The sequence below is a fragment of the Apis dorsata genome, unplaced genomic scaffold, assembly GCF_000469605.1.
Source record: "Apis dorsata unplaced genomic scaffold, Apis dorsata 1.3 scaffold_112, whole genome shotgun sequence".
In the NCBI taxonomy this organism is placed as follows: Eukaryota; Metazoa; Arthropoda; class Insecta; order Hymenoptera; family Apidae; genus Apis; species Apis dorsata.
In genome coordinates, this window is record NW_006263407.1 from 187804 (window position 1) to 213111 (window position 25308).

Below are 25308 nucleotides of genomic sequence, written 5' to 3' on the forward strand. Positions count from 1 at the left end.
TCAAATTTTCAAAGTTTCTTTCCAATATTACCTCATACTAATTACATCATAATAATACTCGTGTCATTCTAAAAATCCAAATAACGCTCATACATTGTATAAAAAAAAAAAATTATAATCTGAAGAACAGGCTATTCCATCATACTTGTCATCACCTCGCAAAAAACGATATCTATCAATTGTTAGAGATATCAACCTTGAGGATACACAATCGAAAAGATCTCAATCGAAGAAACATCATTTTGTGACCTAATTTCAATAGATATATATATACAAAGTGTCAAATATATTATAATGTATATTATTTTATTATCTTTGGAGATATTCTAGAAGCCAAAAAAAAAAAAAAGCAAAATAAAATAAAATACAAAAGATTTTGATATACAAAAATATTGAGGATTATTTGTTTATAAATTACAAAAAATTTAATTTAAATGAAATGAGAAGATATGAAACACGTGTCTATTTCGCTATAAATAATCGATATTTTTGTATAATTTTTGCGTTTGTTTTTGCCTCAACAATATTTCAAAGTTATCTCACGAACATAATTATTGCGACATTATTGGATCGATATCGTCTGAGAATCTTATTTTTACTTTTAATCTTTCGATAACGAGGGGAAAAACGAGGTAAACACGCGAGAAGAAAATCGTATTCTAAATGTGGAAACGAAATTCATCGGAGGCGGTGGACAGGTGGAACAACCTTGACAAATCGATGCAGTTTGTTCTGCACCTATTTTTCCACCGACAGTAAGTGGATTTCGTTGTTGTACCCGGTGGGGAATCGCTAAGAAATACGATGCCACGCTATTTTGCGAACAAGAATCTCTGTTTCTGGCGAATAAATGCCGTTGGAAAACGTTCCTTTGCAATGGGGATGGAGATCGAGGGGTTAAATCATCGTTTCGTTTCTAAGTTTTCGTGATAACGAGTTGAAGATTGTTGCTTTATGCTTCTGTTTACGAAAATGATGGTATTACAATTGAGAAAATTTTACGGCATCCCTTTTCACGAAAAGAAAGCATTAGGCTTAATGAACTATGCAAAAGACTTCATCTTTAAGTATGTCAGGATATATAAAATATCTAACATTGAGAAAATTTGAGAGAAAAATATGGATAATGATACGACACGTTTGACTTAATTATATTGTCGTTTATTACTTTAGTATCATAAAAAAGTCATTTTGACCTTCGATATCAAAAAAAGAATATTTTTTAATTTTTTCAAATTACGATTTTTATTATTAAGTTGTAACGATTCTTTTAAAATTTAGATTTAGAAGAAGTTATGCAAAAAAAATAAATAAATAAATACGTTTAAAAAATAGCACAAAATTCCTATAACTCTTAAGAATCTATGTAACCATTGATTTCATATTTCATTTCCTTACATCCCTAAATACTAGATTCCTAATCTTAATTACTAAAACACAAAATCTGAAAGAAAACTAGAAAACGAGGCTATGATAGAATTTAGATTAAAATGATTGAGATCAAGGCAAACTGATGGAAAAATCATTCCATAAACACAAATAGAAAATTATAAATTTTTTGTTTATCCTATTTGTAAAATATTTTTAAATTTCAAAAATATATGAATTGTATATTTGTTGTGTATTGGCAGATAAATGTTTGTGAGTATTATAATTAAGTTGAAAATGAAAGACAAATAGTAAAATTCCTATGCTAAAGGCAAGAATATTTCTAATATCGAATATTCATATTCAACAATATCTATTTTATTATGAAATAAATGATAGTTTTGTAATAATATGATTCACGATTATATCGTTTTAATAATAGATCATAAAGAAATAAATGATTAATATGAGTCTAATCTTTTGATCATATTTAATCACGTTTATAAACAAGATAATAATTACTGTAATTTTTTTTAAAAATACATAAAATGAAAAAAAGTTATAAATCATAATCACTATCAGGTTTTTAACGATCGATAATTATTTTTAGGAACAATTCTGGCGCCAGTTCTATTAAAAAAAAATAGATAGTTATATTTTTAAATCTTAAAGATATAAAAACATGATCGTTAATTAATTAATAAGTTAAAAATTGAAAGAAAAATAAAGAAACAAACAATAAAATAGAAAAAGTTAATTATTTGATTGCAATTGTTCATTTTTGAAAATAAATACAATAATCGCACAACAATCACAAATAATGAAACGTAATATATATCTATTCGAAAGATGAAATATATTAAAAGATATATTGAAAAATATTACAAAAATTATCATTTATCAAAAAAATCTTCAAAATTTAAAATATAAACTCATAATATATTCCTAATTAAATAAACGATACGATAAAATCGGAACGATATAACGAAAATAAATATAAAATCTCAATGCAAATCAATATTAATTTTTGCCAAAATGTGGTAAAAACAATCGAGCAGATCTCGGTCTCAATAATCAACACAAATAAACGATTACATAAAATCAATTAAATCTCAACCTTTATCTCGATTAAAAGCCAAAATTAATTCCACCGAAAACACTTATACTATCGATAATTTTAAATATAAAAAAAAAATGCAAAACTATTTTAATATCAATTCTAATAGAATTAATTACATTTAATATCAAAATTAATATTAAAAACCATACAATTACACGTTTACGTGAGTGTGAATCATCAATCTAACATCACGTATTCATCAATCGAACTACTTATCAACGAGTATAATAGTACTCGAGAGTGATGATTGTTTCCCTTAAGCCTATAAAAGAAGAGACAACGCTGCGGATTTGAATTCTAGTACGGAGAGAATAGAAGCAAGCATGGTCGCCAACGCATCGTTAGCGCTAAGTTTGTACACAGAATATCACACGAGAATTGTGGAAATTAGAATAACTCGAGAGAGAATTTCTTTTTTTTTTTTTTTTTCCAGTTATTCCTACGTTGCTACAAACTTTGGCAACTTTTAATTATACGGTATTCCCGGATGGTGATGGAGTTCCACATCTAGTACATCTCGATAACACCCCATTATCCTTGGAGGAACTTGGTCTTTTGGATACTAATTTGAACACGATTACTTTTACGCTTTTCACACGGTTAGAATTATTTTTATATCTTTCTTTCTTTCGTATTTTCTTATTATCTGTATATTAATTTAATATACGGAGTGTTGATATGCATTGTGGGACGATCTATTGATTTCCAAATGAATCTAAAATTGATATATCATATTAAAAATGTTTCTTTGCTTCGTCTACCAAAAAGTAGATAGACTTTCGATCAAAATTATCAATCACGAAAAAAAATAATTAAAATTATTAAAAAATATATTTTCTATTTCAGAAATAACCGTGCCGGTAATCGCTTAATATTGAACGATGTGAATTCAATTAAAAACAGTAATCTAAACCCGGCAAAAAACACGATCATAGTCACTCATGGTTGGAGTAGCAGTGGTACGGCAGAAGCTTGCACACTTGTGCGCAATGGTAAATAATATTACAACTGTAGAAATTAATTTGATTTATTGTATATAGATTCAATCGATAATATGATAAGATTGTAAAAATTAACGAAACGCAAAACTATAAAATGTTTCGAAAAACAAAAAAAACTAAAAATATTAGCATTAAATTTATTATAATTTTGCTAAGCTAGTAACTCTTAATTGGATTAAATAATTCTAATCTTTTTTTTATTCGTTCGATTTAATAAATTTTTCTAATAATTTTTTAATCTTTCCTAAGGTTTTCTTAAAGTTTGGGACAGCAATGTTATTATCGTAGATTGGAGCACAATAGCAAAAAATATTTATTCTACTGCAGCAAAGACTGTCCCTAATGTGGCTAATCACGTAGCTTCTTTTGTGAATTTCTTACGCACAAAATTCAATTTACAAACGTCCAAGTTGAAAATGGTCGGACATTCTCTTGGAGCGCATATCATGAGTTTGGCTGCGAAGAGCGTGTCAACGCATAGCAAGGTCGCAGAAGTTATAGGTGAGTAACGATATATTATATCAATTGTTTTATTTATCTAATTCAAAAATTCTAATAAAATTTTAATAAAAGCCCTTTATATATGTAAAGCATAATATAATAAATAATAGATTACGCATGAAACATTTGTTTGAAGATTTCTTTGAAAAAATGAAATTAAAAAATAAATTGAAATTAAAAAAAAAAAAAAGAAGACCAAAAAAACAGAAAAAGAACGATCTACTGCAAACAATAAAATAGATGAACTAAATTTTAAACGAGATATAAGTAATGATATTTTTAAGTTTAATCGATAAGTTATGATAATATATATTTAGATTATCACACCATATTAAGAAAAGTATTTTGAAATTTATCGATCAATTGATTTTCAATTACAATAATTCTCAAAAACAAGACAATGCTATGATATTATCATAGATCATGAAAGAAACAATAATCGATAAAAGTAAATTAAAAATTCTAATTACTATTAAAAAAATGCAAACTTTGAAATTTTAAATATTAGATTTTTTTGAATTATTTGATATAACTAAATTTAATAAAATATTATTTATAATGAATAGAAATATATTAAATTCTAAATTGCAATTGCAGCTCTTGATCCTGCGAAACCATTGTTCGATAACAAAAATGCTAATGGCAGAGTGGATAAATCACATGCGTTAAACGTTCAAGTGATTCACACGTGTCCTGGATTATTGGGTTTAGACAAATCAGTTGGTACTTCTGATTTTTATGCTAATAATGGAAGAAAACAACCGGGATGCAATAACGACTTGCTTGGTAAGAAATTTTGAAATTAATTAAATTAAATTAACTTCCAATTTAAAGTACACTCGTTTGTGTGTACAATATTAAAGATAAATTTTATTTAACAGGAGCTTGTGCACATGGACGTAGTTATGAATATTACAGCGAATCTATTACGAATCCAACAGGTTTTCCTGGTACAACTAAATCATTTTTAAATCTGAAAGCAACGGTATATATGGGTGGCAGTGTTCTCGATCAGAAGTAAGTTTTATTTTATATTACTGTGATTAAATATATATTTGTTTTATTTTTTTTTTATTTTAATTTAACTATCTATAACTAATATATATTATTAATTTCATTTATAGCGCCAGAGGATCCTATAACTTCAAAACTGGAAGTAAACCTCCTTATGCGCTAGTATAATAAAATAATCCTTTATTTATTTATATATTTTATATGTATGTTAAAATTTTTTTGCTTAATTCAATAAAAATTTTTACAAAAAACTATTATTATCGTATTATTTCGACTTACCGCAACCATATCCTCGATTGCTTGGGTTGATTTCGATCCTAGCATGACCATACCCATAGCAATACCTGCTGCTTCGCCAGTGACAGCATCATCTTGATAAAGGTTGAATTTTAATTGTTCATACACGTCTTGTCTATGAGAACCCATAGCAGCCAGACCCAACCCTAGACAACCTCCATGACGAACCATCTGTGAACAAAAAACCACGATAAATTGTAGTATATGTAATATTATTATATGATTTCAAACTCTACTTTATTGCTCGAATGATTTTATAACTGTATGTTTTTATGAATTATAAATACATACCTCATTCTGCGCATCCTTCAACTGACCAAGTAAGTAATCCGTAATTGCTGCACCGTGATTTGCATGAATAAGTCCTAATGCATACAAACCACCTCCTTCGGAATAACCAGCTCCCGCTCCTGAATCACGCGGAAGATAAGATTGCATTAAAGCTAAAGCTTCTTGTTCGTGACCTCTATGAATAACTCCTAAGGATGCTGTCGCTGTTAATTTCGCCCAATTCGTGGCTCTGGCTAACCATTCTAAGTTATCTCTGAAATACGAATAAGAAAATAAAGTAAAAAAATAAATTCTCAAAAATAACAAATAAAACAAATATAATTACCTTAAAAATTGATCACTTGTAGTTCCAGAATGCATGTATGCATTCGCGATTACAGTGGCAGTATGACAAATAGACACGCGTATAGTATCTTTAGTGTTTTTCAATATCAGCATATCCGTATGATTACTACGAATTAAGAATTGGAGATGCAAATCGATCGAAATTTCACCACCTAATATGCTTGATAAAGCATCTACACGTTCTTGTTGCTCACGTTCTTCGGCGTTCTAAATAAATGATACGATTAGATTAATAAACTATTAATATATATAGTATAATATTATTTTTTTTATTTATAAAACTTACCAAACTTTCAACACTACGTTGGGATTTCTCCTCAGAAACTGGTGTAGTACTTTCAGTTTCCATTACAGGTGTAGATTCAGAACTAACAGTAGCTTCAGTAGATACTTTTGCAACTGGTTTTACAATTGGTTTAACCATAAGAGCTCCTGGAATGGGGGCTGTTGCCCTCAAAGCTTGTAAAACACGTCCAAGGAATTGTTGAGTTGCCGATTCGTATAAATCAAATGCAATTTGATAAGCCATAAGAACGCAATCTTGAGAACCTTTGCTCAATCTATCTAATAATTCGGCAACAGCTAATGGATCATCAAGGAATATCAAGCACTGGCACATATTGACATAATCTGGTGTTCCCAAGTTACGATAAAGGCTCACTAGACAACGAAGAACAGTATTACGAAAACCACGATTCTGAATAAGGCTCATAACAACTTGGAAGGCATAAGATAACATGCCACTAACATCATCCTATAAAAAAAATATTTATAAACTTAAATATAAATTAGTATTTTATTTTTTAATATTTTTTAAATTATTAAAATTAAATTAAATATTTAAATTAAAATATTAAAAATTTACTGATTGCATAATTGCAGCTTCAAAGATATCCATTCGTCTTGTTTCAAGAGCAAGACCCAAAGCTTGACGATATTGATTATCATCTAAACATCTCTGAAACATTCTGTTTACAATTCCTTCTAATCTTGGATCAATTCCTTTACTAGTTGGTGGCAATTTTCCTTCAGCTTCCAATACACGTTGTTGAGTATAATAATCAATACATTTAGCTGAAATAAAAACAAAATAAATAAAATAAATTGTCTAATAAAATTTAATTACTAAAATTACTAATAAAAAATTGCTAATACCTATGGTAGTATCAACATATTCATTGCGGGCATTAACATCAAAGAGTTCCCCAGCTCCCAAAGCATAAGTTAAAGAGTCTTCAAAACTTCCTAAATGATAGTATACTTTACTAGCAACTAATGCAGCTAAGTCATGTTGAGGAAATGATTTATCTTCATGAAGAATTTCACTGAAATATATAAAAAACTTTTGTCAAATCTTATTATCTCATTAAAACTATATAAAAAATTAAATAATGATATATAAATTACATACATCTTTTCTATGGCCTCAGAAATTTCAGGCCAAAATTCATCTACTATCATATCCAACTTTTTTAAAGCAAACACCTTTAATTCTGGCATTGGTTCCTCAAGAAGAGAAATGATACCAGCTGAAAATAAAATAATAAAAATTAAAACCAATCAATTAATTAAGTTAAAAAATATAAAAGTTATAAAATAATTTAACACATATTTTTTTATCGACTGTATTTAATATTTCGAATACAAAATTAGAGGTTATGGTCCATGAGTTTTGCAAATCATTGCATGTATACTAATATAATATAAAAATTTAATAACAAAATTACAAATAAAAAAATTAAGTATACGTTATAATAATATATTTAAAATAAATAATTTACCTGCTGATGTAATATTCATGTTGATTTTCATACAATATATATTCCTTCGGCAAAAATTCCAAAAGACAGTTTTGATTGTAAGCCACAAGCCACGGACTCGTCAACTAAATTCAATTGAAATATACTACATGCCGTTCTAGATGTAGCCACCTTAATGACGAAAGAACTATAAATCACGTAACAAAATTTTCAGATTTTCTTCAATTTTTTTTAATATAGTTATTTTTTAATAAAAAGAAAGAAAATTTTTAAAAAAATTATAAAAATATTGTTAATAATTAAAAAAAATCTAAATCTAAATGATAAAATTTTAATCTTGCAAATTCGGACTTTAGTGTGGTAGCACTGCTTTCAATGGCGTATACTTCATAATTTTCTGTAAGATTTTGATTGATAAAACTAATCAAAATCTGAAATACATGTAAGTTAAAATTAGTATATAAAGTATAAGAATATTTATAAGAATATTACATTTCTTAAAATGACGGAGAAAGCAAAAACTATGAGTCATGTAAAACATATTCCAAAAGATGCCCAAGTTATAATGTCAATTATGAAAGATATGGGTATTACAGATTATGAGCCAAAGGTTATAAATCAATTACTGGAATTCACATACCGTAAGTATTTGCAATTTATTTAATGTATAAAATAAGATATATGATTATGATATGTATATTTATTCTTTTTTATTTTATTTTAAAATATAAATTATAAAATAATCATTATTTTAGGTTATGTTACTTGTATATTGGATGACAGTAGAATATATGCAAATCATGCTAAAAAGAAATTTATTGATTTGGATGATGTTAGATTAGCAGTTAAAATGCAATTAGAGCGTACTTTTACAAATCCACCACCTAGAGATGTATTATTAGATGTTGCTAGGGCCAAAAATAATATACCTCTTCCATTTGTTAAACCAAGCAATGGTCTGAGATTACCACCTGACAGATATTGTCTAAATGCCACAAATTATAGACTTAAAAATGCAACAAAAAAAGTAGTTGGGAAACAATTACATTCTTTAGTTGGAAATAATATTCAAGGTGGTCAATCTAAAATCAAAGTAGAAAGTAATAAATCTGGTCTTTCTATTGTCAAAAGACCAGGAACACTTGCAACTGTTGCTAGAACTCAAACTATTTCTATGCCAAAGCCTGTTTTAAAATTTTCAGCGGGTAAATATATAAAATTTTATAAATACATTAAATATTGATTTCTTAATTATATTTTATTCTATAGATCCCTTCCGAGCTCTGCATTCCCAAACATCTATTCCTTCTATCCATATTTCATTAAGAACCCAAATACGTAAGATATAAAATAATTTGATTAATAATAATAAAATGTTATATCCTACTGTTCTTAATATAATTTGCATTATTAATTTATATTAATTATTTAACGTTGTAGCAGGAGGAGGTACTACTGTAAAAGCACAAGTATCTAAACCAAAAATTCAAATTTCCTCAGGACAAACAATGCCCCCTGTAAAAATGGAAGTTGAAGAACCTATGAAAAGAAAGAGAGAAGATGATGATTATGATGTACCATAATGTATATATAAAATATTAAATATTAAATATTTATGTTTTATTACATAAAACAATATACAATGTCAAAATAATTTTATTTCTTTATGCAATGTAATAATTTTTATAATTTTACCTTTCTGTAATTAAAATTAAATTTAAAATAAAATTATATATTTTTATTAAGAGGATATCATAAAAATATATGATTGTAATAATGAAATTTATGAATTTTATTACCCATATCAATATAATTATATATTAATAAATATTTATTATATATCACAATTTTTTGCATTTATTTTTCTCCTAAACAAAGAAAATAAATATTAATTTTTATTCATTATAAAATACTTTTATTAAATAATATAAAATATATTTAAAAAAATAAGATAAATATTTTAAATAAATTAATAGAATCTATTCAATTTCAACTTATTTACAATCAATTTTATTCAGACTATTTTAAATCACACGAAAATAGACGTTTTATTCATTATATTTACATAAAATCAAAATTATTCATTATGGAACTGCATATTCTTCTTCATCGCCTGGCTCTTCTGCTTCAGTTTCTTCTTCAGTAACATATGCAGTAGGACCTATTTCAGCTTCGATTTCCTCTTCAACTTCTTCTTCGGCTTCAAATTCAGGTTCTATAGCTTCCTCCTCTTCTTCATCCACCTCTCTTATTTCTCTTCGTTCTATCTCTGGGGGTATCTCTTCTACTAATTCTTCTGGTAATTCTTCAGGCTCCTCTTCCTCTTCTCGTTCCTCTTCTGGTACGCCTTCGAAAGGTGGTGGCTCTTCAATTTCGATTTCTTCCGGTGGTTCTTTCTTTTCTATTTCTTTCACATCTCTTTCTCGAATGCATTTCTTTCGGTGAATTGGCAGGAAGAGTTTAAAGTCTTCTGGCAATTCATCTTCGGAATATAATCTATTCGAGAAATATTAAATAATAAAAAATAATAAATATTTTTTCAATACTGGACAAATTGTGTCATAGTGATGCTAAAAAATTTACATATTCTCACGCTTGGATTTCATAAAATGAAAAAATTATTAAAAATATATCATTAAGAAATATAATTAAAATTATTTATTTATCAACCTAGAAGAAACCACCTAAAATTAAATGAAAAAAAAACTGAAAATCTTCTTAAAAATATTTATAAGTAATTATTACGATAATATACATACATATTATGTATAATTATTTTTATCATCAGATTTTAATTTCGATTAACTCAATATTAAAAGAAGAAAGTTAATTTCCTACCTGTCCGCAAAATAGATACGTCGAATCCTACAGTTTGCATGGATCTGTACTCGCGTAGTTTCCATATAATTTGTGCCATACGCTCTTCGCGTGAAATCTGACAGATTAAATTGAATTTGATTCCAACCGCCAGATAAACCGATCGGCATCGACGTGCAAAATGGTCGAACCCGAGTGGTGCTTTGAAAATTGCTCATTCGAAATCTTCTATGCATATCTTTATCATCGAGTATCTGTCGAATCGAAAACAATAATGCAAATTTTCCTTCCTTTTTTCTTTTTCTTTTTTTTCTTTTCTCTAATTCGAAGCAATTTTAATTTTACCAAATATATTGAAATCATTTTTTCAAAAAAGAAATATAATAAAAAATCTATACGAAATTTTTTTCATGAAAAATTTACTGTTATTTCGAACGTGAAGTACTTCTTCATATTCTTGATAATCATGATTAAAAACGGAAGTTTAATGCCGAGGGAAGCTTTCCTGTTGCCACGAGGACAGTAAATGTAAGTTGTTGTAACATTGGTTCCGGCTAATTCCAAAGCTAAAGATTTCACCTCATCGTCCGTTACTCTTCGAATATAACCATTCTTCACCTATTCGTAATGATTTCATTTTTTAGTTCAATTTTAATAATAAATAAAATAGAATATATTTTTTCACATAATTTTTTTGTACAATAAGAAATTCTTTTCATGGAGATCAAACTTTAATAACATAAGCAAAATTAAATATTTTCTTTATCCAGTAGTAAAAAATAAGATAGAAAGAAATTAATTTTATTATTTTAACACAATAGAAAACATCTTCGATTATTATCAATAAAAAAAAAATTAATCCAACGTAATAGAATATTTTTTCTCCTACACTTTCCATCACTCATTAAAAACTTACATGCATATCCCATAATTCGAGCGGTGACGATCCACAGCTGTACAAAATGGACATAAGTCCGTGTTGATACTTGTTACGAAACATAATGCTCCTCCTCTCATCGAATGAATAAAAAAAAAATAATCGAAAATAACTCTTACATTTCCATCGTATCCTTATCTCGAGAAAACGTCACGTTTAATCGTTTTAATATAACGCGAGAATGTATTTCTTTGTTTCGTTCGTCGGATCGAATTTGTTTTCACTTCTAATTTCGCTCCACACGCCCTGTGTCTTTCAAACTCACGAATGAAGGAAGAAAATAGACTCGCCCACACTTTGTTCAATGTAGAAATTCTAGGTTTATTCGATTGCACGTGTCGTTACATATCAAGCACAATGAACGTTGGAAGGACAATATAACGAGGTGTTGTTTCGTTATTTGACACGGAGAAGTTCGTTGATGTGACGTCTCTCGTTCTTGCTTAGCAAATCGGGGACAATCAATGTCTCCTGTGGTATCCCAAAACTGAATACCCGGTCGATCCTGACGCTATCGATGGCGAACATCTGCATCATCGCGAAATGCATGATGTTGCGGTTCATTTGACGTCTGATCTGCTTCCTGGTCTTCTGTACACGGTGCCGGCAGACCACGTAACTTTTAACAGATTAAACGTTTTATAAATACTGACAATGGAATAATCGAAATTTTTTTAGAGAAATTTAACATTCGAAATAAATTTCTGAGTTGTTGAACAATAAAATGAAAAATTTGAAAAATTTCAAATTTATTTCGAGAATTAAATTCTTTTTTAACATCTTTTTGATAAAGTTTTTGAAACTTTTTACAAATCATTAATTCATTAATTATATATATGTAATTCTATTATATTTTTTTTAATATTATAAAAAATTATAAAGAAAAATTGAAGAATTTATCTTTTATATTTCTTTTATTATTGTACATTTACTTACTTCTTAAAATATTTTAAAAAATTCTACTATTCAAAATTGAAAGAGAAAAAATTTTTACTTAATTAATATTTTTTTCATAGAAAAGTAGAAAAATCAAAGCTATAAAAAAGCTTAAAATTCGTCTTAGTAATGAAATACAGAAATTAAAAAAAGTATATTACATTTTATTTATTTTTATGAATGAAATTATTCTTACTAAGGAAATTTTTTAAGAGTGGTGTAACTTGGATGTATGGAAACATCGCTTCTGTATAATTCCGGATACAATTTCATGTGTTTCGTTAAATATCTCTTAACACGTGGTTTCGTTTCATTTTCCTTTTTGTGAATGTCATTCGATTTCTTTTCGTTATTATTTTCGGTAATCTTCTTCTGGTTAATCATTTTGTCCTATAAACTACAAAATATACACAAAAATATCGATCCTTTATTATAACCGATTTATCCATCAACGAGGCCCAATATTCTCATTTATTAATATTAATTTACAATCCAATAAAAGTGAAAAAAAGAAAAAAAAAATATTCTTCAACAATTTTCCAAAATATTGTTTAAATATTTTTTCATTATTCCTCGATTTGATCGAAATTAATCACGATTTTAATATTACTCACGTACGAAAGAAACTAAAATTTTGGAATAAAAAAGTGTCGAATGAACGAAACGTGATGATCGCGATAAACGCGAAACTTGGACTGGAGAATTTTTCGATTCGGCGAGTCTGGCTCGTCTCTCTGTTGGATCCGACGAAAGTTGGCCGATCTGTAACGAAGTGAGCCCCTGTGCCTCGTACGGATATCGATTTGGTTTCCAGGTGAATCAATAGAGAGATTCGGTTCATTCTTATTGCGATAGGTTTGTCTGTAGATGTCGGACCACACAGATCCATTAATCCATGCTAATTAGCCGCGAGAAGATTATGCGGTAACCTTAGGAATTTCCGTGGGGGGATAAAGTTGTTCTCAACTCATCGAACGATGTACGATGATTTGAATTATATTTATAAGATGGACGATCGTTCGTTAAAATATTTGTTTGAGTAAATAATAATAAGTAAATTCGATTACTTTGCAAAGGATTAAATGGAATAATTAAATACGTGAAATTTTTATCATATGTGAAATCATATATATTAATTTTGTAGTTTTGATGAGTGATTTTTTTTTAAATTTTTAATTAATAATTATATATCAATTTATGAAAATCTTGTATATCGTTATATTAGGTAAAAAGTGTTAAGAAATATTAGTGTAATAATTAATATTTAATATTCAATGGAGAAGGATTTTTTTAGAATAATTTTGTGAAGTGAATTGCATTTCCAATTATTTTATATATAATCGGATGATCCTTAAAATGAATAAACCTTACTTTATTCTTTTCCATGTTTTCTTTAAAAATAATAAGAATCTTCTTTTATATTCAATAATAAGTTACTTATGCAGCAATTCAATATGATTTCTGCATTCGCATATAATATATAATCAACTCTGGATTGATTTTCTTATTGTTAATATTTATATGCATAAATTGTTACATATTCATGAACTCAAGAATAAAGAAATCTGTTCTCAGTCAATCACACTTCACGTCACTTGTCTTTATACAGGCTACAGATTCTAATGCACTTAAAGAATAACCATAATCTTGCTTTACGATTGTGCAATCCCAAGAATTTCAAATGATTCGATTCCTTAAAATAATTTGATAAAAAAAAACAAACGATTTACAATAAATTTTAAATTACCTTTTAAAGGAAAAAAAAAGAAAAAAAGAAAGAAAAATGCAGATTGCCTTCAAATTTCCATTTTTTTAAAAATAGTTAAAACGATTAGAATTATTAAACTCTCTTTAAAAATTTCTAATGACTTGTATAAACTTAAATTTTCAATTCCACAATTTCCACTTCATCTTTACGTTAATTAACAAAATCAAATTTTGTAAATCGTCAATCACCCCCCACCTAACACCATCTTCAATCAGAAAACAACGAATTTAATTAACCGCCATCGTATGAGTCCATTGAAATTGCTTTCAAGAGCTACATCGCGTGCCATTGTTGGACGAAATAGACGAGGAACACGAAGGATATTTATCGAAGGACTATCGAGTCCTCGAGAAGGGCCAATCACTCGCAATGGGATGTTATTGCGGCCCACTCTTAGCGATGAAAATTCTATTGCAATTAACGTGGACATGTCGTTAACAACTTCGTTACCGCATCGATTAAACGGTGCATCTTCGGTAATCGGTGTGTGCACCAATCGATAAACGTGCAAAACAACATACTTGGCTCGAACTCTTGCCCTTTCGTCTCCACGCGTTAAACGAAATTTCTTTGACGCCGCGCCGTAATTACTCGAAAACCGAGTGCTCGAGTTAATCGAGGGACTTGGTTAGGAAATTGCGAGGAAAGATTAACTTACGGCCGAGTTAATCAGGGGGACGAAACTTATTAAAGTTGTTTTTTAAATTTTTTTTTTAAGTAAGAGATATTCGAGTGGCTACAAGTAACAGTATAAGGATATTGTAAAAAGTTGAGTTGCGCTCTGCTTCACTTCGTGCAATGGAAATTTGATTTGATTATTAATATTAAATAAATAATATTTTGAAAATGTTCTTTTGAAAATGTTCCATGGATATATTAATATCTCGGATGTTATATTGTATATATATGCAAAATTATAAAATTATGAATATTTCAGGTAAAATCTAACTTAAAATCTAAAAATAATAAGTAAGTAACTTTATATGTAGATAATTGGAATAACTACAACATAACTACAAACCATGGATCAATATTGCATGTTTTTCTTATGGAAATTGCATTTCGATATAACATGACACAAAGTGCTCGTTAAATTGTGAAATACAGATTTCAAATATTTAGAAAATTAATTACAATACAAAAATTTAGATCGTGCAAGAACCCATTAACTATATATATCTATTATTAATGTTTTTTGAGTAGATATTATTAATTTACAATATCTAAAATACAATAACTCTCGAAACTTTAGAAAACTTAAAACTTAAACTACTTATTTTTCTCCTTTTTCTTCTTCTTTTTTCTTCGAGTAAGGAATACTATTAAAGGAAAATTATTTACTTCTAAAATTCTTCGATGTAAAAAAATTTAAATTCCTATTACTTACTTCTTCTCATATAAATTAATTAAAATAAATCAACAACCTGAAACAATCTAATTCAAAACAACTTAACGTTACAAAATTCTCATAGCTTACGAGTTACCAGAAATAACAGAATAATAAATCACTCCAATTACCCGTAAAAGTTCCTTCCTTTTTTAAAAATTTCTATATATCTATTTTTCAATCCTCGTGGGAAAAAAAATGAAGAATATTAATCCCACAACTCTGTTGAAAATTCAAATGCGATCATCTCTCGTACCAAATTCTGCGCATGCGCCTATCAAATAACACGGTACGTCCACAAGTAAGGGCCGCAATAACCATGCTCGAACTTATTGATATTTTACGTACATTTGAGAGCGCGACACGAGTGAGACAGTTGCACCGTGGACAGTTATACGTTCTATACGTGTGGGAGTAGGATACGCATATGGACAAGAGGATGCGCCAGAGACCTCGTCACGCCCGCATGCCCAACGTGTGCAGTGTCCGGGTGTACAGCTGATCGCCGAGTTCTGTACATTCCCAACGCAACGAGAGCGCACCGTGACGCGTTGATAGCACATGTCGAACGGCCAGGTTATCCATTTGGGACCTGAATCACGTTTACATAGATTAATCAATTCGAAATCGTGTCAATAGCAATCGTGTACGCAATGTTGCGGTGATAGCCAGGTGTGTACACGTTTGGAGTACGCGAAGGGACGTCTTTCACCCTCTCCCCCACTTTTAGCCGCTCGTTCATCCGTGTGTCGTTCACTGTATCGTTCTTTGTACCGTCCCTTCGTGGGATGTACGTGTGAGAAATTAATTATAACACGGAAGAGAGGAAGCCAACGATGTGGCGTGCATCAGCGCGTCTCGTGGACCTTTGATCCCTGTCGGATGTGCGTGTGGTCGTAGCGTGTGGTCGTTTAGAGAGGGTGGATCGAGAGGACGAGCCGCGTCGAGCAGATCCAGGAAGCCACTTTCGAGGATAGCACGGTTGGCCACGCTCGACAGGCTTGTTTATGATGGCCAACGAAAAGACACAGAGACCGTACAGGTGCGTGATCGTTTGGTCGTTTTCAGGGATCAGAATAGTGGGGCTGAATGAATATTCGAATGAGGATTGCGATTGCCGGCCACGAAGCCGATTTCTGCGAAGCACTTGAAGAGGATGATGAGCGATAGACGTCGACCGATTTGACGATCTTATTAAATTGTCTCTGACAATTGTTGCTTGATACCAAATGATTATTGGTTGAGTAATTGAAAAGTATGAATATTGAACGTGATAAATTATATTGTTCGTTTTTCATTCTAGAAAATTTAATTTAAGATTTGTTATTAAATTGTATTATCGTATCAATATTAATTTTAATATTGTTGCTATAATAGAAAAATTGAATTTATATTTTGATAGTATATTGGTAGTTATTTTTATTTTGAATTCTTAAATTCAAAATAAAACTTATAAAGTATGTTAAAAGTAATACTAAAAATAGTAATTTTGATAATAATATTTATCATTATTCTAATTTTGTTAATATAACGAATGTTATTGAAATTAATATTATGGCAAAACTTTGATAATAATTTCAAAACTATTGATTATAATATTAGTCACGCAGTAATGAGTACATATCTATTTTTAGAAAGTTTAATCTTTAAACTTAACAAGTTATAACTTTATATTTTATCAAAGTTATCTATTTCAATCAAATATCATCAAAATAAAAGATCAACAAATATGGATTTGTCATCTTATTATTTTATAATCTACACTTTTTAAGATGTCATTTTCTTAAAATTTTTTAGATTGCAATTAACAAAGGGATCGAATGTTTCTTGAATAAACATTGACTATAATTTTGATCGATTATAATCGTCGAATTTTGCCCGATTAAGGTTTCAAATGACGTAATTGACGACCATGTTCGGTCAGATTGTAGCTGATTTATTGATCCCGATTAAGTATTGTTACCAAAACAACTAGTTTATAGGGCAATCGATTACGTTTTGCGCATTGCTCCATATATATTTTTAATTTTTTATTTCTAAGATTGAGTAGGACTTAATCTTGAGTAGAACTCATCATTTTCTATTTTCTTTTTCTATGCTTTTTAAATAATCAAATAGTAATCAAGAACTACTTTTATATTTTGAAAAATATAAATTTATTAAATTATATTATATCATTAATATTACTATTAGAAATTTGTTTAATTTCTAATAATCTAATTAATAAGAAGAAATAATGTGATTGAAACGATAAATTACTGGTCACTGAAATATAAGTATTATTAACATTCTTTTTATTAATGTTGCTTGAATTAATCAGAATATTATTTAATCAATCGAATTATTAAAAGTATCATTTTCTTTTTAAGAACAACGTTACCAGTGCCAGGTCACTCGGAAGTAAATCTATGCTCGGTGTTATCACTGGGCAAAGATCTTAGCAAGATCACTATGCCGGTCATCTTTAACGAACCGCTTTCTTTTCTTCAACGTGTAGCCGAATATATGGAATATGCTAAATTGCTTAAACAAGCTGCCCAAGAAGAAACTCCTATTAGAAGGTTACAGGTAAATTTTTTTTTTTTTAATCGAAAAATCTTTTTTTATTTAGAAAAAAAATTTATTGGTCGATGGTTACAGTACGTCGCTGCTTTTGCTGTAAGTGCTTTGGCTTCAAACTGGGAAAGACTTGGCAAACCCTTCAACCCGATACTTGGAGAAACGTACGAACTGGAACGTGAAGATTTCCGGTAAGTAATAATAAAGTTCAAGCCACTGGGAAATTCATAGTTCTAATATGATATAAATGTTAAAAATAATAATTTATTTCATGATAGATTTCGAAAATAGATGTAGATTTAGAAATATTATTAAAGTATTAATTTAATAATTTGATAATTTTATTAGATAATAATAATTTGATAAATTTTGCAATACAATATATATATTAAAAATAATAGATATATTATTTTCTTAAAATGTTAATTTATAATTTTTTCAAAAAAAAATGAACAAAAGCAGTTGAAAATCGCTACTCTGAAAATTTCTTTGACTTTTAAAAATATGATCTAAAAGTATTAATAAATATAATTTCTTTATTCTTGAAAGAAATTCTTCAAAAATAAAATATTATATAATTTTTATCATTGAAGTAGTTGAAGATTGCTTCTTTATCGTGGCAGTAAAGCAATTACCATGGATAGATAGGCACAAAAAGGGTCACAAACCAGCGGATCAATTTACTCCTCTTGCATTTAATCTTTGAAAAGAGATTCTAAGAATAGAAAATAAGCTATAGACAAATAATGTAAAAATCGATATAATCGATTTAATCATCAAATGCGAGTATCTGTGCAAATATTTTTTTTATAAATGCATGTATAAAGAACATATGAAGGTCAATTTTATTTTTCCAGAAAAGATTAATATTATATTATGTTGTATTATTTGCAATATCTGCTTGTCAAGAATAACAAAATAAATTAATTATTATTTTCTTAGAGAATAATAATAAGTATCATTAATAAATGCAGATCCTAGATTTATCTTGTGCTAAGAATGTGTTAAAAAATTAATAGAATATCAAAATTGCAATTATTATTTCAGAATAGTTTGCGAACAAGTATCACATCACCCACCGGTATCCGCGTTCCACGCAGAAAGTGATGAATTTGTATTCCATGGCACTATACATCCGAAATTGAAATTCTGGGGCACATCCATAGAGATTCATCCGAAAGGCATTGTCACTGTCGAACTTCCAAAGTAAATATATTAATTTTTCAATGCTCATAATTGTTTTTTATGAAAATCAAAATTACTATTATGAAAACAAAAATCGAAATACAAAAACAAGTATATAATTCTATCATCTTCTCTTCTATAAATACATCTAGAAAATTCTGTATATATACATAAATAATATATTAATAAAAATATAAAAAATAATTAAACATAAGAATTCTAAAAATACATTGAAAAAAGTATAAGAATTAATTGTAAATAATTGTATTCAAATAATACAAAAGCAAAAAGAATAAGAATATGGTCATATTAAAATTCCATTATCAACTGTTTCACATATTATATGCAGATGGAAGGAAGCATACACTTGGCAAAATATCAACTGTATACTGCATAACGTGCTCGTGGGTCAATTATGGATGGAACAGCTCGGTTCCTTGGAGATCAAACAAAGTGGTGGAGCGAACTTGAAGGCAATTCTCTCCTTCAAGAGTGCCAGTTGCAATGGGAAGGATCTTCACCGCGTCGAAGGCTTTATAATGGATCAAGAGTAAGCTGGTAACAATTTATTATCACTTGAATTCAAAAATATAATAACGATGACTATATCGCAAATCGAATTGCATGTAAAAATATTATACACAACGATATACATTCTAATAATTCTAAAAATACACTAATAAATGATGTTTTAAATATTTAATGTAATGTATTTTATGTCTAGAAAGAGGAAACTTCTTTTTCTTTATGGAAAATGGACAGATAGAATAAAGGTTTGCGATCCTTCCTTGTACGAGGAAGCGTTGGAGAAGGTGAAACGTGATGCGAAGAGTCCTCAGGGTAGTCCTGGTCACAAGAAGGTTCTTGCAAAACTGCACAGCCTCAAGGTTGGAGCTTTTAAACCTTCTCATCAGGTATTTGGAATGTTAATTGATTTAAAATGAAAATAATAAAAATAATGAATAGAAATAAAGATTAATTTTAATTAATACAGAGAAAAAATAAAATTTAATTAATTAAAATATGCAAAATAAATAAAATATTCCAATTTATGTAATTTATATAATTGTTTCATCTGATTCATTGATTTTATATATTATAAATTCGAGGTAAAAATTCCGCTTTCCATTCATTTTTTTGTACCTTCAACTTTCAAGTGTTTTAAAAGCAAACTATATATAGAACTTTATATTTTATCCCTATTTATACCTACCTTCATTCATTAAAGCTTTGCATATTCAACAACTTCAACAAGTTCTCTTCATGAAAAAAAAAATTTCGTCATGAGAAAAGTAGAAAATGTTTTACATAATTTATGAACGATCTTAGTATCATACTTTTCTTCTAAAATATATTAAAATTTTATAATCAAAGATGAATAAAAAATTATATTGAAAGTATTTTTATTGAAAATATCAGAAAAACATTTGAAATTTTATTTTTAATCAAATTAAAATTAAAAGATAAAAAATACTTATAAAATTTTATTAAAATTATTTTTAAGAAAAATATTCGAAATTTTATTTTAAAAAATTTAAATATTTCTTAATAAATAATTAATCCTAATTACATTTTTGACATCTTAAAACTTTCTTTTTATTTTTTCGATTGTTTAAGGATGCAATTGATGATCCATCAGCAAGTATAGACGGAGATGAAACTCCAACGATCGATGATATTCCTGGATCAATCACTCTTTGGGAAGCTACTCCGAGACCATCTAATAGTTCAGAAGTAAATAAGAACCTTTTTGTTATATTTAATTATAATTATAATTCTATCGATATCTTATTAAACTAATAATTAATATTTATTCAATCGATTTCCAGTATTATCAATTCACAACGTTTGCAATGTCGTTAAATGAATTGACATCGGAAATGGAAAAAGTGATATGCCCGACAGACTCGAGATTAAGACCGGATATTAGGAAATTGGAAAATGGTGATCAAGATGGAGCTGCGGCTGAAAAGATGAGACTTGAAGAAAAACAACGGGAAACGCGTAAATCTCGAAAGCATAAGAAAGGAGAAGAATGGACACCTAGGTAACAAATAATTAAAAATAATTAGTTTTTTATGTTAAAATTATTTAAAACTTTTACAATATAATAATTTATATATATAATAATTCCTTATTTGCATAACATATATAATAGTAATATTTTTATTTTATTTCATGAATAATATTCATTATAATTTTTCTTCTCCATGATACTACAGATATCGATTATCCGTTATGTAAACCTTTTATGTGCCACAGGTGGTTCCAATTAGCCATGAATCCATATACAAATCAAATGGATTGGTTATATCGTGGAGATTATTGGGATCGTAACTACAGCAACATAGAAGACATATTTTAATAAACGTGGATGCCCTTATTCGAACGGAAAAACTAACAAATAACGAAATATACTGTTCTCATAAGGAATATTTATTACAAGTAGAATTAAATTGGTTGCTTTTTAACAATGACATCGCATGAATTTTGTATCGTTGGTCGATTTACAATTCTCAAAACAATTTAAAGAAATCCTTGCTTATGTCATCGTTATAGCTATAAATAACAGAGAAACAAACAATTATAAGATGTAAACATAATGCGTGCTCTTCTAAAGATTCTTGAAAATCTTAGAATCTTAAGAATAGGAAGACAAAGCGAAATATATATATAAAAAGAAATGCTTTCTTTCTTGTGACATACAAGTACCATTGTGTTCCAGTGAGACGAGGTGTACAATCGATCAATGAAACGACAATGCGAGATGCGATACTTCAACACAAACAGATCTTCCATCACGAGGAGAAAAACTTTTGTACAATATACAGCTTTACAAAATACATATATGTGTCTCCTCGATAGTGCAATCTTAATATATTGTACACACAAATATTTCTCAATACACGAACTTGTTCACAGATTCTTTCGAAGCGACCAAGAAAGGAATTGTTATTCAAACTATGCCATAAAGAGATGAAAAATCATTAAATCTCTCAAATCCAATCTTCTCTCGAAGAATTGAACGAGCAAGCTTATACCTCGTAGAAAAATTCCGTATGCAGGTCGTACGTGCATAGTCTTTTTTAGGTAATTAAATACATACCCTGGTACTCAATCTGTGAGTGCCATAGTAGAGGTTAGGTAATGAAACGAGCCAGATGAAACAATTTCTGCTGGTTGTTGTTCGCATGCGAAATTTATCGCTGTAATCGCGGCACCACGCTTAAACATGGAATATCGTGTAACTGCAGGTTTTGTAGATTTACAAATAACACTTAGAAATCAATGTCTGTATGAAATGACGCGCAATAACGAACGAACTTTATCACCCAAGCGAAGTGACCGGATGGTTCGCCATGACACTTCGCATGGGTAGGTGATTTTCATGGCGCGAAATTTAAATTACAAAGTCCATTGTAGCATTATTGCTATAATCGATATTTGCTGTATATATTACGGTGAACAAATAACAAAATAGTAATTTTTTTATAATACACAAAAGAAGCTAAATATATATGTGACATGACAATAAAGTTTCGAGAAAATAAATTCATTTAAAAATTATATATATCTTAAAAATTGGTCAACTATAAAAATATTTAAAATAATATTTCTTCATACATACATAGATATAATATTTTTTTAAAGGAATTAATAAAATAATTAACTTTCTTATTAATGTAATAATTGCAATAATTGATAATATATACAAATTAATAGAGTAATGATAAGATTATAAAATATAATTTTTCATATTGAAAAACATTGAAAATTCTCAACATTCTTAATATTCTCGAAACTGAATTGTCACATATCACATAAACATACAAAATGCAAAATGCAAAACATATAAAAATCACTTCTGTTCGATTTCCAGAAGAGCCATTGGGAAATCGAAACTTTCTTTCTTATACACGTTCGTTTTTATGAATTACGCGTAGCCACAAAATCACTTCTGAAACTATTTTTATAATAAAGAAAGAAAGGGATTAAAAATCAAGAACCCCACGATCTTTCTTATATATATATGGTTAGTTTGACTACTAGGTTTCTGTACATACAGTGACTGTACTATATACTTGTATCTAAAGATTAATAATTTAGAAAAATTTTGAGCACGAGGTGAAGAATTTAGTAAATGAGCGATTGCTTATATATAATAAATTAGCTCAAATAGTTAGTTCAAGTCTTCAAAAAAGCTTTGCAACCACGCATCGAACGAGCAATAAATTAATAGTAATCGTTGATGTTTTTCATATTGTTTATAGCTTTCATCGGATAGTTTACATCTTTTTAGATCACTTGACTCAATTTTGATCTTTCTTTCATAATAATAGCCAATTATACGTATATAAAGATTTCTTTGAAGATTTTATTTATTTTAATTAATATTTATTATTATTGTTTATCATTTTTCTATAAAAATTCAAAGAGAGAAATTATAAAATTAAAATTTGCTTGTATCATTTTACTAACTTGCTTGTTAAGAAAATTAAAAAAATGATAAACGAATAAAATCTAATTATAGAATTTTATTTATCTATGACAAATAAGAACTGCAAAGAAACTTATACTTATACTTATAATTGGCTAAACAATAAGCTAGTATTTATAATTTAATCCATTATCTAATTTAAATAGTTAGATTCAAAGCTAGGAACAAAATAAGTTAGATAATATTTGATACTCAATGGTGCCAATGTAAAAATATTACATACTAATTATCCTAAAACTTCTCTGCGTCATAGAGATTCCTTTTCTTGAATGAAATCAATAGGTAACAGCACAATTAATAAACTATAGTTGGTTGCAATCCTTTCAGCAGTCTATATCATCATCTGGTTCAGTAATGTTTAACAATTATTCATATATAACAAAATAATGAACAACTGAAAGAAATAGATAATGTAATAATTCAGTAAAATTTAAAACTTACCCCAATTTATTATTTCAACAATTTCTTTGTCTTTTACTCTCAGTTTTTCTCTTAATCATTTATATCCATAAAACATCTGAACCATGAAACTACTGATCCATGATAAAGTCAAAAGGAAAACAAGATATTTCTTTCTTCAAAAATATAGGGTGTTTATTTGGCCAGTGGAATCAAAAGAATTGTTGAAATAACCGACATCGATCAATCAATGGCAGAACAGAGATATTGGCCTCTCCATCGATAGATCACTGTAAACCAAAATAATATTATTGTTATGTGTTTAAGCTTTCAAATTCATTGATAAGATTTTTAATTACCTTGTGAAAAGGGATTCAGGAAATGAAAAGTTCTTATGCCACCATTATTTGGTCTCGAAATCCATAGAACTTTTCCATTAGAAGACAATAGGTTGAAGACCCTCATGCATACCTAGATTTTAGCTCAGCTTAACGTATAAGTGTCATCCGGCTCGTGTTAGTGACCGCCGTTTAATAACGATTCGTTTACACGAAACTATGTGGACATTTAGGCCAGTACGAGTTTAAAATACGCTTCTGAAATACTGACATCCATCGAATCTTAAAGTTGTGAAATTGTCTAAATGTGTTGCTTTATAGGAAAATCCGTATCACGAGTAACTTTTGATGAAACATTTGTCATAAAATCAACACTAATCGATAGATGTACACGTGTATTTCGAAGTATATGTATGTATTTCATGAAACGTTCAATCTAATCACTAATTCATTATATTATTTATCGATTTCGTATATCATGATCGATCATTCTTGTTTATGGATGAAATTGAAGATGATCGTAATATGATTGTAACTTGTTGAGAGAATGGTATATGAGGAAGTTTGTAAATATATTGTTGCTTTGTGCAGAATCTAACTGCTATTAATTATATCTCAGAATAGAATTTAATATTATCTCTCAGACGGCCAAACCTTGTAATTTATAACCCTCGTTAATGTATATTTCAAACATAGTCTTTATCTAAAATTGTATGGTATTATACAAGAGTGATAACTAAAAGAAATTACTTAAAAAAAAAAAAAAAAAAAAAAAAAAAAAAAAAAA

At 28.3% G+C, this 25308-nt stretch overlaps 5 protein-coding genes across 8 annotated transcripts in view; 3 read left to right on the forward strand and 2 right to left on the reverse strand.

Annotated features, from left to right (window-relative positions):
- Positions 1 to 7870, reverse strand: part of LOC102679690 (26S proteasome non-ATPase regulatory subunit 1) — a 93093-nt gene extending 85223 nt beyond the window's left edge. Inside the window, exons 1-8 of the mRNA XM_006612388.2 lie at positions 7719 to 7870; positions 7349 to 7466; positions 7093 to 7262; positions 6803 to 7011; positions 6224 to 6691; positions 5918 to 6144; positions 5593 to 5845; positions 5284 to 5472 (exon numbers count right to left, since the gene is read on the reverse strand). Of these exons, the coding sequence (XP_006612451.1) occupies positions 5284 to 5472; positions 5593 to 5845; positions 5918 to 6144; positions 6224 to 6691; positions 6803 to 7011; positions 7093 to 7262; positions 7349 to 7466; positions 7719 to 7749 (1665 nt within the window). The 5' untranslated portion in view covers positions 7750 to 7870. The remainder of the gene's footprint in view (positions 1 to 5283; positions 5473 to 5592; positions 5846 to 5917; positions 6145 to 6223; positions 6692 to 6802; positions 7012 to 7092; positions 7263 to 7348; positions 7467 to 7718) is intronic.
- Positions 2764 to 5251, forward strand: LOC102679486 (phospholipase A1 VesT1.02-like). Its single transcript, XM_006612386.2, has 7 exons — positions 2764 to 2839; positions 2922 to 3087; positions 3335 to 3480; positions 3739 to 3990; positions 4588 to 4776; positions 4872 to 5007; positions 5115 to 5251. Exons 1-7 carry the CDS (start codon positions 2812 to 2814, stop codon positions 5170 to 5172), a joined length of 975 nt encoding a protein of 324 aa, XP_006612449.1. The 5' UTR covers positions 2764 to 2811; the 3' UTR covers positions 5173 to 5251.
- A 183-nt stretch (positions 7871 to 8053) lies between the features above and the next one.
- On the forward strand, positions 8054 to 9479 carry LOC102679360 (transcription initiation factor TFIID subunit 9). 2 transcript variants are annotated; one of them, XM_031508910.1, is made up of 3 exons: positions 8054 to 8338; positions 8453 to 8902; positions 8967 to 9061. In XM_031508910.1, the coding sequence occupies exons 1-3, from the start codon at positions 8200 to 8202 to the stop codon at positions 9044 to 9046; spliced, it is 669 nt and encodes a 222-aa protein (XP_031364770.1). In that variant the 5' UTR covers positions 8054 to 8199; the 3' UTR covers positions 9047 to 9061. The 2 variants fall into 2 exon arrangements, with proteins under 2 accessions (XP_031364770.1, XP_006612448.1); XM_006612385.1 differs by lacking the exon at positions 8967 to 9061 and adding an exon at positions 9138 to 9479 and having other exon boundaries at positions 8055 to 8338.
- A 203-nt stretch (positions 9480 to 9682) lies between these two features.
- LOC102679239 (cilia- and flagella-associated protein 20-like) lies at positions 9683 to 16221 on the reverse strand. 3 transcript variants are annotated; one of them, XM_031508908.1, is made up of 6 exons: positions 13002 to 13425; positions 12584 to 12784; positions 11431 to 12070; positions 10938 to 11132; positions 10536 to 10768; positions 9782 to 10193 (listed from the first exon to the last, which is right to left on the reverse strand). In XM_031508908.1, the coding sequence occupies exons 3-6, from the start codon at positions 11512 to 11514 to the stop codon at positions 9782 to 9784; spliced, it is 924 nt and encodes a 307-aa protein (XP_031364768.1). In that variant the 5' UTR covers positions 11515 to 12070; positions 12584 to 12784; positions 13002 to 13425. The 3 variants fall into 3 exon arrangements, with proteins under 3 accessions (XP_006612447.1, XP_031364768.1, XP_031364769.1); XM_006612384.2 differs by lacking the exon at positions 13002 to 13425 and having other exon boundaries at positions 9683 to 10193; positions 12584 to 12909; XM_031508909.1 differs by lacking the exons at positions 12584 to 12784; positions 13002 to 13425 and adding an exon at positions 15891 to 16221.
- Positions 16196 to 21956, forward strand: LOC102678800 (oxysterol-binding protein-related protein 2). The gene is made up of 9 exons (XM_006612380.2): positions 16196 to 16584; positions 17912 to 18110; positions 18183 to 18292; positions 19149 to 19307; positions 19636 to 19836; positions 20011 to 20200; positions 20904 to 21020; positions 21116 to 21333; positions 21549 to 21956. Exons 1-9 carry the CDS (start codon positions 16550 to 16552, stop codon positions 21649 to 21651), a joined length of 1332 nt encoding a protein of 443 aa, XP_006612443.1. The 5' UTR covers positions 16196 to 16549; the 3' UTR covers positions 21652 to 21956.
- Positions 21957 to 25308: the final 3352 nt, after the last annotated feature.

Coding starts and splice junctions, on each gene's coding strand:
- LOC102679486 (XM_006612386.2), top strand. CDS start 2,812: ATGGTCGCCAACGCATCGTTAGCGCTAA. Junction 2,840..2,921: donor CAACGCATCGTTAGCGCTAA/GTTTGTACACAG, acceptor TTTTTTTTCCAG/TTATTCCTACGTTGCTACAA. Junction 5,008..5,114: donor GGCAGTGTTCTCGATCAGAA/GTAAGTTTTATT, acceptor TTTCATTTATAG/CGCCAGAGGATCCTATAACT.
- LOC102679239 (XM_006612384.2), bottom strand. CDS start 11,514: ATGTTTCGTAACAAGTATCAACACGGACTTATGTCCATTTTGTACAGC. Junction 10,769..10,937: donor ACTTCACGTTCGAAATAACA/GTAAATTTTTCA, acceptor TCGATTCGACAG/ATACTCGATGATAAAGATAT. Junction 10,194..10,535: donor CGTATCTATTTTGCGGACAG/GTAGGAAATTAA, acceptor TTTCTCGAATAG/ATTATATTCCGAAGATGAAT.
- LOC102678800 (XM_006612380.2), top strand. CDS start 16,550: ATGATGGCCAACGAAAAGACACAGAGACCGTACAG. Junction 19,308..19,635: donor GTCACTGTCGAACTTCCAAA/GTAAATATATTA, acceptor TATTATATGCAG/ATGGAAGGAAGCATACACTT. Junction 21,334..21,548: donor GGAGAAGAATGGACACCTAG/GTAACAAATAAT, acceptor TATGTGCCACAG/GTGGTTCCAATTAGCCATGA.
- LOC102679360 (XM_006612385.1), top strand. CDS start 8,200: ATGACGGAGAAAGCAAAAACTATGAGTCATGTAAAACATATTCCAAAA. Junction 8,339..8,452: donor ATTACTGGAATTCACATACC/GTAAGTATTTGC, acceptor TCATTATTTTAG/GTTATGTTACTTGTATATTG. Junction 8,903..9,137: donor TGTTTTAAAATTTTCAGCGG/GTAAATATATAA, acceptor TTAACGTTGTAG/CAGGAGGAGGTACTACTGTA.